Source organism: Manis javanica, chromosome 9 (assembly GCF_040802235.1).
Source record: "Manis javanica isolate MJ-LG chromosome 9, MJ_LKY, whole genome shotgun sequence".
NCBI lineage: Eukaryota > Metazoa > Chordata > Mammalia > Pholidota > Manidae > Manis > Manis javanica.
In genome coordinates, this window is record NC_133164.1 from 110,905,869 (window position 1) to 110,917,895 (window position 12,027).

General features: G+C 42.1%; 1 protein-coding gene across 1 annotated transcript in view; it reads left to right on the forward strand.

The window, feature by feature from the left end:
- LOC118971938 (O-acyltransferase like protein-like) overlaps positions 1 to 12,027 on the forward strand; it is a 69,077-nt gene that overhangs the window by 16,537 nt on the left and 40,513 nt on the right. The window contains 2 exon segments of the mRNA XM_073213292.1: positions 6,059 to 6,198; positions 7,552 to 7,630. Of these exon segments, the coding sequence (XP_073069393.1) occupies positions 6,059 to 6,198; positions 7,552 to 7,630 (219 nt within the window).

Here is a 12,027-nt window from a genome sequence, read left to right on the forward strand (position 1 = left end):
AGTCAACACAAATCAACATAATCAGAAATGAGAATGGAAAAATCACGACAGACTCCACAGAAATACAAAGAATTATTAAAGACTACTATGAAAACCTATATGCCAACAAGCTGGAAAACCTAGAAGAAATGGACAACTTCCTAAATAAATACAACCTCCCAAGACTGACCAAGGAAGAAACACAAAAGTTAAACAAACCAATTACAAGCAAAGAAATTGAAACAGTAATCAAAAAACTACCCAAGAACAAAACCCCGGGGCCGGACGGATTTACCTCGGAATTTTATCAGACACACAGAGAAGACAATAATACCCATTCTCCTTAAAGTGTTCCACAAAATAGAAGAAGAGGGAATACTCCCAAACTCATTCTATGAAGCCAACATCACCCTAATACCAAAACCAGGAAAAGACCCCACCAAAAAAGAAAATTACAGACCAATATCCCTGATGAATGTAGATGCAAAAATACTCAATAAAATATTAGCAAACAGAATTCAACAGTATATCAAAAGGATCATACACCATGACCAAGTGGGGTTCATCCCAGGGATGCAAGGATGGTACAACATTCGAAAATCCATCAACATTATCCACCACATCAACAAAAAGAAAGACAAAAACCACATGATCATCTCCATAGATGCTGAAAAAGCATTTGACAAAATTCAACATCCATTCATGATAAAAACTCTCAGCAAAATGGGAATAGAGGGCAAGTACCTCAACATAATAAAGGCCATATATGATAAACCCACAGCCAGCATTATACTGAACAGCGAGAAGCTGAAAGCATTTCCTCTGAGATCGGGAACCAGACAGGGATGCCCACTCTCCCCACTGTTATTTAACATAGTACTGGAGGTCCTAGCCACGGCAATCAGACAAAACAAAGAAATACAAGGAATCCAGATTGGTAAAGAAGAAGTTAAACTGTCACTATTTGCAGATGATATGATACTGTACATAAAAAACCCTAAAGACTCCACTCCAAAACTACTAGAACTGATATCAGAATACAGCAAAGTTGCAGGATACAAAATTAACACACAGAAATCTGTAGCTTTCCTATACACTAACAACGAATGAATAGAAAAAGAAATCAGGAAAACAATTCCATTCACCATTGCATCAAAAAGAATAAAATACCTAGGAATAAACCTAACCAAAGAAATGAAAGACTTATACTCTGAAAACTACAAGTCACTCTTAAGAGAAATTAAAGGGGACACTAATAAATGGAAACTCATCCCATGCTCATGGCTAGGAAGAATTAATATCGTCAAAATGGCCATCCTGCCCAAAGCAATATACAGATTCGATGCAATCCCTCTCAAATTACCAGCAACATTCTTCAATGAATTGGAACAAATAATTCAAAAATTCATATGGAAACACCAAAGACCCTGAATAGCCAAAGCAATCCTGAAAAAGAAGAATCAAGTAGGGGGGATCTCACTCCCCAACTTCAAGCTCTACTACAAAGCCATAGTAATCAAGACAATTTGGTACTGGCCCAAGAACAGAGCCACAGACCAGTGGAACAGATTAGAGACCCCAGAAATTAACCCAAACATATATGGTCAATTAATATTTGATAAAGGAGCCATGGACATACAATGGCAAAATGACAGTCTCTTCAACAGATGGTGCTGGCAAAACTGGACAGCTACATGTAGGAGAATGAAACTGGACCATTGTCTAACCCCATATACAAAGGTAAACTCAAAATGGATCAAAGACCTGAATGTAAGTCATGAAACCATTAAACTCTTGGAAAAAAACATAGGCAAAAACCTCTTAGACATAAACATGAGTGATCTCTTCTTGAACATATCTCCCCGGGCAAGGAAAACAACAGCAAAAATGAGCAAGTGGGACTACATTAAGCTGAAAAGCTTCTGTAAAGCGAAAGACACCATCAATAGAACAAAAAGGAACCCTACAGTATGGGAGAATATATTTGAAAATGACAGATCCGATAAAGGCTTGACGTCCAGAATATATAAAGAGCTCACACGCCTCAACAAACAAAAAACAAATAACCCAATTAAAAAATGGGCAGAGGAACTGAACAGACAGTTCTCCAAAAAAGAAATACAGATGGCCAAGAGACACATGAAAAGATGCTCCACATCGCTAATTATCAGAGAAATGCAAATTAAAACTACAATGAGGTATCACCTCACACCAGTAAGGATAGCTGCCATCCAAAAGACAAACAACAACAAATGTTGGCGAGGCTGTGGAGAAAGGGGAACCCTCCTACACTGCTGGTGGGAATGTAAATTAGTTCAACCATTGTGGAAAGCAGTATGGAGGTGCATCAAAATGCTCAAAACAGACCTACCATTTGACCCAGGAATTCCACTCCTAGGAATTTACCCTAAGAACGCAGCAATCAAGTTTGAGAAAGACAGATGCACTCCTATGTTTATCGCAGCACTATTTACAATAGCCAAGAATTGGAAGCAATCTAAATGTCCATCGGTAGATGAATGGATAAAGAAGATGTGGTACATATACACAATGGAATACTACTCAGCCATAAGAAGTGGAAAAATCCAACCATTTGCAGCAACATGGATGGAGCTGGAGAGTATTATGCTCAGTGAAATAAGCCAAGCGGAGAAAGAGAAATACCAAATGATGTCACTCATCTGAGGAGTATAGGAACAAAGGAAAAACTGAAGGAACAAAACAGCAGTGGAATTACAGAACCCAAAAATGGACTAACAGGTACCAAAGGGAAAGGAACTGGGAGGATGGGTGGGCAGGGAGGGATAAGGGGGGGGAAGAAGAAGGGGGGTATTAAGATTAGCATGCATGGTGGCGGAGGGAACAAGGGGAGGGTGGGCTGCACAACACAGGGAGGACAAGTAGTGACTCTACAACATTTTGCTAAGCTGATGGACAGTAACCGTAATGTGGTTGTTAGGGGGGACCTGATACAGGGGAGAGCATAGTTAACATAGTATTCTTCATGTAAGTGTAGATTAAAAATTAAAAAAAAAAAAAAAAAAAAAAAGAAAGAAAGAAAGAAAGAAAGAAAAGGGGGATTACTCCTTAACAGGATAAAACTATTGGTAAATCAAAGATCAACGCATGCTTTAAATATCCTTAATGTTGATCACTTAAAGGGTGTCAGATGATCAGCTATGGAGGTACTCTTTTCTGATAATATTCCTTTCTCTTAATTTAAAAAAAAAAGCAGTTACTGTGTGCTGACCTCCAATGAGTTCTGCACAGTGGTATAGAGGGCATGTCAAAGTGTGGGCAAAGGGTCTCTTTGTTTCTATGCAGAAGATCAAGGCCTAGCTTGGATACCCAGAAAATGAACTAAGATACGATATGAGGAGGAGCTTCCGGCATCAGCACTCTCTGGAGGACTCGTGCCGGGGGATGATCATCAAAAAGCCTCCACAGGGATCCGGACGATGCTGCGGTTGTGGCTGCATCCAGCCCACCGTCTCCTGGACTTGTCATAAGAATGAGGAGGGAGATGTCTAGGCTGGCATGTGCATACAGTGAGACAACGAATTTGACCGGATCTGTACTGTTGGAACTCAACCAGGAGTTGGGAGGGGTGCAAGTTGTAGCACCCCAAAATCTCATGACTATAGACTATCTATGGTTAAAAGAACATATGGGATGTGAACAGATCCCAGAAATGGGCTGCTTTAATTTGTCTGATGGTTCAAGTACAGTTGGACAATATCCATCATATCATAGATAAATTTTCACAAATGCCTAGGGTGCCTAACTGGTTTTCTTGGCTTCACTGGAGATGGATGGTAATTATAGATTTGCTTTGTTTATGTCACCGTATTCCTATTATGTTAATATGTGTGTGCAAATTAGTTAGTAGTTTAAAACCTATACATACTTAAGGTACTATACAAGAAGATATGTCAAAGAAATAATCAATCCTCCCAAGTTTCCTTCATATGCTACATCTATAGCTTTTCTTCTTCCTTCCTAATTACAACCCTTAAATAGAATTCGTGCCTCAGATCGAATTTACCGAGTATCATAATTCCTCCAGGTGGTAAAGATACCTCGAGACAAGTGCTGGGCATAGAAGCCACAGGGCATAAATCTGCAAAGAAGTAAAAAGCTAACCTTTGCAAACAATATGGCTTCTCTCTCACTTACCAACTTTACATTTCCCTGTATGGCCCTGGAAGATGACTGGTTAGCCAGAGACGGGTAAGATTCCTCAAGGGAGGAACAACCTAAGACAGGCACAGTCGCAGGGGGGCCATCAGGTGAGAATTTGGGGATCAACAGAGGTGAGGCTCAGAACCTCACCCCCCCTGCTTTGAGAGAAATCTTCTGCATCCGTGGATGTCTTGCTGCCCTTGTCTAGCCTGGATTAATACTTAGTCCATAGGCACACACCTGATCATCTGATCATCTATATTTGCCTTCTTACAGCACTAAACTATGTTTTCTACCTTTATCTTGCATCTACCTACCACTTCAGCATTTCATTAAAAATAAAAATAATAATAATAATAGGAGAAATGTGGGATCAACATATAAATCAAGTACAAAAATCAAACGAATATTCATATTTGACCTGATTGTTTATAGGTCATATTGCATGATCAAAACCGAAAGTTTCTGTGATGAATGCCCTTGTACTGTTCACCATGTAAGAATTTATTCACTATGTAAGAATTCGTTCACCATGTAAGAACTTATTCGTTATGCTTCAGAAGATTGGAGACTGACGAGAATTAGGCTTGAGATGGATTAATGATTGTACATTGAGCGTTGACCCCCCTATACTGAATTTTATTGTTGTTAACAACCATTTGATCAATAAATATGAGAGATGCCCTCTCAAAAAAAAAAAAAAAAAATGGGCAAAGGATACAAACAGTTCTATTATAGAGGAGAAAACTTTAATGGCTGACTGACCAAAAAAAAAAAAAAATCCTGACTTGTAATTAGAGAAATGAAAACTTAATCAGAGATCATTTTATATCCATTAACCCCCCAAAACAAGAAAGCTGGGCCATACAAAGAAGAGGTAGAATCAGCGTCCCTGGGGAGTGCACACTGGGGAAGACACTTTGTAGCACAGCCTCGTGGGATTTATGCAGTATTTGTGTACTTTATGACCCAGCAATCCCACTCACAGGTGTGTATATCTAAGCTAAATCCTCACTTAGGTCTACTTGGGAAGACACATGGGGAGTTCATCTCCAGGTGCTTTTGTCGGTTGGAGGCCACCTGTGTGTTCATCACCTGGGGAATAGCCACATCTATGATAGTGATAAATTATTATATGGCAGGCAGAAGCTCTGGGCTAGCTGAGCACAGTAACACCATAAATAGTACAAGGCAGCACTGAGTGACATGTAGAAACAGGATATCTGAAGCACAAAGTTATTTATATAATGGCAAGTATACTTACACAAAACAAGAACACCTACAAATGAGAGGACACACATCCAACATAGGGGGTGGTGGGAATTTGGGGAAGGGAAGGAGAAAGGGAGGGATAAAAGGAAGTGAATTATTTAAAATGAAACAAAGGACATATACATGCACAAATAAACAAAAGAAGACCTTTGCAGGACTAGGGCTACGAGTGCCATTAATTGTGGAATTTGATTACTGCACCCTTCTGCTCCTAAGGTTAAAAAAAAAAATGAACTCTTTCTAAAATAAGGTCCCAAAAAATTGGATAAGGCATTTTGAAGGCATGAATACTTGTCCTGGCTGTGTGGGGGAGAAAGAAAAGCTATCAAATTTGTTATATCTTTTTACTCCCCCATAAATTTTATTTTTTAAAGGAATTCGAACTCTTCATCTTTTTCAGCAACAAACCATGTAGCCAACATGAGAGCATGCATCATTTTTCTTCCTCAAATGAAGAAAGCTGTGGATGCAACATGCAGGCTTGAGGCGTGGCATCTGAATATATGTCTTTCTTCTGTTTTTGATCATTAAGTTTGATAATCATAGAAGGTGGAACTGAATGCCTTTCATTTCGAACTAACACAAGGAAGCTAACTCTGCCCACTTCTTTTGTTTTGAAATTCAGTGCATGTCTCTGTGGGGAAGCTTGGGAGCAATATTCTGAACAGAAACGTGGACAGGCCAGGATCTTACAGCGAGTACCTCTCTACCCATGCTCCCTTGGGGAGCTTCCGTGGGCAGTACTGTAAGCTTCACATCCTACAGGTGAGCATGGGGGGCCTGTGTACATGCTCTTAAAGGACAAGTGAACTTCCTGATATGGAATCCAATACAGCTCCACCCAGTGCTTTTCTTAATTAAAAAAAAAACAATTAAGATGTTTTGCAAACAATTTAAACTAAATTGTAAACAGTTGGCATAAACTTACTTGTGTGTTCTGAGTGCGGGACATTATAGAAGCTGTATGTCCACAAATCACATAGGCCTTCAGATGTTCCTCCTACCATGTTGTATGGGGCAAGACCACTGGATGACCTCTGTGGGAAAGTCAAGGTCAAGTCCCAGGCAGTGTTCCTGGGCATAATTCCTGAAATACCATCAGATTTTGGATTACCAAAGCAAGAATGGACTTCTCATTACCCGTAATCCTTTCCCACCAACAGAGCTCCGAGGCCTGAATTTGAGATTATCCTAGCAGATGGGACTTTTATGACTACATCACTAAATCCATTGACTGAGGTTACAGGACTCACTATCTTCAAGGCATGTTAATTCTTTTACTGCTAGGGAAAATAAACCTAAATCTGTATTTAACTAGTTGCCTGTTAAATACAAAGATAGACTTCATGAATGTCACACAATACTATGAGAAAATACATTACTGGTTGGCTAATAACAATCACATAAAACAACAATAAGAAACCCAACCTCTGATACTGATGCTATAAAAAGGTCTTACAATGGTTAACCATTGCAGATTGGAAGATTATCACCCAACTCCGTTTGTCCTGCGGAAGGTCATGACAGTGACTGCTTGAGGGTTTAATCAGTGTGTACAAATGCCATAACCTATTTTCAGAGCAGATTAATGGTATTGATATCAGAGCAAAAGGCCAGGACTACATAATCAGGTGAGTTATATGTCTAGAAGAAGCCTCCCAGAAATTTCTAGTTAATATTTGATCTTTTCTTTATTGGAAGAGGCATTCTAATTACTGGCTTGATTTATGAATAAAATCTTTGATAGCTTGTGTCCTGCTACAGAGAAATGGCAACTTGGCAATTCTGTTGAAATTTGCAGGACTGTTAACTCTTAATATGACCTTAGTATGGCAGAGAAATGCCCTGGGGTGGAATACCCCCACTGGTGGCTGTGTTTTAAATAATCAGCTACATTTCACCTTAGAGCATACTTTTATTTAAACATCAGTGCTTCTGGTGTTCTGTATATTCACTTGAACTGCTCTGTAATGGAAAAGCTGTCTCCAGAGAAGTCAACAAACCCCCTCTCCTAAGCTGCTTGCTTCTTGGGTCGCGCAGCAGCCTGACTTAGAAACAGTCGTGCATTGTTGCTACGAACACTAAAATTGAAGCACACTGTGGCATTGCATTTCCCAGGCTGGAGCCGAATACAGTGTTGGCGTGTGTGTCCCTGAGTCTTGTGCCAAAGAGGATGTGACTGTGATGTCTCAGCAGGGTAGGTCTGAAAGAGTAGCTGGTGAAAGCATTTTCTCAGCATAAAGTTTGAAAAGCCCCAGCTCCCTGGAGCCAAGAAAGGCCATTCCTTCAGGAAGGAGCCAACCTTTCACCTTGATAAATCCAACAAAGTGAGAAGACTGGAGTTTTGGGGGATTTGGAAGTGGAAGAGGGGGAGTAGGTAGGAAAGTGGAGAAAGATAATAAGGAGAAGGTAGGAGCTGAATCTTCATGTAATAAAACGCTGAACGTAAGCAATCTTCCCTCACCCACAGCTGCCTGGTTAGGCCTGAAGAAAGAAGGTTGTGGTATCCGGTTCCCATAGTGTGAGTGTTCTCTGCTGCACCCAGGAGTGGAAATCTGTCAGCTGCCAAATCCAGAAGGCCATTCTGAACGAGGATTGTGTGAAGCCAGGACTGGGTATTGTTGTGGATTAACGTTAAGAGCCCAGCCCTCGGTCCCGGTTGTCACCTCCCAGATGTGCCATCTGGGCAAGTCACTTAATCTCCCCACACATGAGTCTGTCTTGTACAGAAGGGCGGTGGTGAAGTTCACTCTGGCTGTAACTCTTTGCAGACTTACTGTCACTTCTGCCCTTAGCCTCGCAGATTGAGTAAATTTAGTCCACGTGGAAACTGGTTTGATTTCCTCTACCACTTTCAAAGTTTTCAAAGGAAGAATTTGAAGCCTGAAATTTTTACTACTAGTGCCTTTTGTATCTATTCTGGTTATCCAAATAAGAACTAGAAGGAAAACACTGTCTACTCAGGGAACACTGACACCGAATGCACGGACTTTTCCCTCACATGAGGCACTTCTGCCACCAACTCCCTGCAGGTTGTGGTGCCCCCACAGGTAAGTGCTCAGTCCCAAGACTGCCCCCTCCTTCAGATGCCAACAGTAAGTGGTGGGTCCTGAGGTTACCACACTTGTTTCTGACCCGGCTACAAATCAAGGCTTCCCATGACGTCTTCCTCAGGTTTGATCATTTTCTCCCAAAAACTCAGGGGAACACTTTACTTACTATTTATTGGCTAATTATAAGGGACATCACTCAGAAACAGCCAAATGGAAGAAATGCATAGGGCAGGGCAATGTGGGAAGAGGGCACCTCTCAGGGTGCACCACCCTCCCCGTACCTCCCTGTGTTCACCAACCTGGGAGGTCTCTGAACCCCTTTGTTTAGGGTTCTATGGAGGTTCCATTACATAGGCATGATTGATTGAATCTGGAGCCACTGGTGATTAACTCAATCCCCAGACCATCTCTCCTCCTTTGAGGACAAAGATGGGCTGACAGTCCCAACCCTCTAATCACACAGTTGCTTCCTCTGGCAACCAGCTCCCAGCCTCCACAAGTCGGCGGATCAGCATACACTCAAGTGTGGCCAGAAGGGCCTCATTATGAATAACAGCAGATGATCCTCTGACCTCCGTCTCTCAGGAAATTCCAAGGGCCTCAGGAGCGCTTTGCCAGGAACCGGGGATGAAGACCACATATATACATATATTATATCACAATATTGCACATGATTAAAAGTCCTCTTTTAAGTATTGATATTGCAGTTAGCTTTCAATAACCTTAACTCGTCCTCTAAATTTATGATTATCCCTACAGCTTTGGATATATTATCTCTCTCTCTAGCCAAATATTTTATGTGCTATTACAAAGAAAACCAACTATTATAAATCAAATTTAAATTTCAATTCTTGTTAGATAAACCATAAATATCCCAGAAACAAAGATGAATGTATGGAGCTGTTATTAAATTAGCACTGCAAGTGAATGAATGACTCCCTAAGTCTAATGAGTTAACGTTCCTTATTATGTAAGAGATTTATCTGTTAACCTAGTTTTTCTGGCTAATGCTAAGCTTATTAGCCAGGGTTGACAATAGAATAAAATGGACAGTTAGAAACTGTTATCAGTACATATTTTTTTTGATGGTTCTCTTTGAGGAATGGAAAAAAGGAGGCCCTGGTCAGGAGCTGACTTGGGGGGATGTGTTAGTGGAATTTAGCTTTCGCTGCCAAGGCATTTCTCCAGCTTCTGCACAGAGGCAGCAGATAGAGACGGGAATGTTGTGGCCCAAGGGAAAACGTCCCCATCTGGAAAGGATTTGTCGGCTATTCCTTAAAGCTTTTTGATGGAGCTGCCAATATTTCCTCTACAGATGTGGGGCAACCAGCCCAGCAATTGCCGGCGGAAGCCGTCTGTGCAGATTTTATTCATCAGAGCAGGAGGCCGGGGAGTTACCTGCAGGGCTGCAGCAGGCGAGCCAAGAAGAACCGAGCCCAATGTCTCAGAGAGGGAAAAGGATTCTGGGCAGGCCAGGACACAGTGCTTTTAGACAAACTGCACAGTGTGGTCGTCCGGGGATGTTGTAACGTTTCAACTGACATACTTTGGGTGAGTTCCTGAGAGTGGAAATATGAAACATCAGAGCGTTAACATTCGAGGTAAAATTGGGTGTGACAACCACAAAGCCAGTTTTAGGCTAGTTCCCTAACAATTCCTATCCACGTATTTCAGGGTTACTTATTGGATTCTATTTCTGGGCGATCCTGTAACAAAGCACCACAAACCAGGTGGGTTAAGATACATCACTCGTCTCTACCTCTGTCATCATGAAGCATGCTTCCCTGTGGGTCTCTCTGGGTCCAAATGTTCCTCTTATATGAGGATGTCATCATGCGGATTTAGGGCCCACCTTAACCTAGTATGACCTCACCTTAACTTGATGATGTCTGAAAAAAAAAATTCTGTTTCCAAATAAGGTCACATTCACCATTCAGGGGGTTCGGGCTTGAGCATCTTTTGTGCACGCAATTCAGTCCAGAACATTACCTAATACCTAGTTCCTAGTTTGGCTGGACACCTGAGGTCTCTTAAACACGATGGGGAGTCCAGGGAGTTGGGAAGGTGGGGACTCACAGTCACTGAACCCAGAGCCTTGCACTTAGAATAGGATTGATAAGCATTGGGCAAATTGTAAACAAACCAACCTTCCTGCTCACAGGGACAGCAGAGAGCTGAAGAAGGGGCTTGGGTGAAGGGTCTACTAACCCTGAGTTGGCAAGTCTTATCCAGACTCAACTTTGGAGGGCTACATATTCCCAGGAGGGACTCACCTGCAGTCTGTCTCCTGTGCTGATGAAATTTTTATAACATTATAGGGTGATCACACTGCCCCAGTGTGCAGTAGCCTGAAGCAAAGAGTACGAGCTGTTTACATCAATGTTTAACAGTCCCTTCTAATAAGCTGCGAACACCCTCTTTCAGGCTGGTTTCATCTGCTTTGCCCATTCTGATTAGAATCACGGGTCTGTGTAGTAGAAAAATGGCGCTAGAAGTTCCAGGGATGGCTTCTTCCCCCAGAAATTTCTCTCCTGGATACCCTGAGTGCTGTTTGAGAAACTGGAGCTATTTTATTAACTCCCTGAACTGCCCACAGAAGTGCCTTTGCAGGTAAGGAGTCAAAAGGAATCCAAAACATTTCACAGCGTACCATGTTTTGTGTCCGTTTAGTTTAGAAAATACTTGTTGAGACTTTGTGTCTGCCTTTGTGTGAGATATTGCATGTGTGCTCTGGGGGAGAATCAAAAGAATAGGGATTTACTCATTCTGGGAAACCTATAATTTAGTTAGTAAGGAAAATATGGGGCCTGAAGCTATTGGGAAATGCTGTCAGGAAATATAAACTCAACCTCTTTCAGTGCCAGGGACAGGGGGATGTGTAGAAGAACTTCCGGGCAGGGGGTGGGTGTCGAGGGCTGCAAGGGAAGGAGGGAGTTGGGGTAGAGGACACTGAATAGGGTAGAAGGGAAATTTAATAGGGAGTATTGGCGCTGGCCTGTGTCAGTGATGAGGGGGTGGGCGTGGCAAGATGCTGATGGGAAACAGATCAAAAAAAGGTCTCAGTTACAGCTTCATATTTCCCTGTGTAGACCTAGAATCTGGCACAGCTAATTGAATGTATATGGGCTGCTAACTGGTTTTATTTGCTGCTTATTATTACTATGGCAGGATGTAGAGTGGGATGTGGGTGCTTCTCCTCAGTGATGCTGGGACCTGAGGACCCTGCCTGGGGTCCTTGGGTGAGTTGGACCAGCTCAGGAAACTCAGCCACCCACGGGCAGTGCCATTCCAAGAGTCCTGGCATGGTTCCCAGGCCAAGTGCTGCCACAGTGAGTGTAGTGACTGGAAATGTCTGTGATGGTCTGCAAGGACTGCCCGCATGTACCCTTGGCCTAGGCCTAAAACGTAAGGGATGGGCCTGAGCATTTGGAGGCCAAGCTGATGACACAGTCAGTGTAGTCAAGTTTAACCCTTTCTACTGCCTCCCCCAACACACACACACATACACACTCTCTCTCTCTCTCTCTCTCTCTCTCTCTCT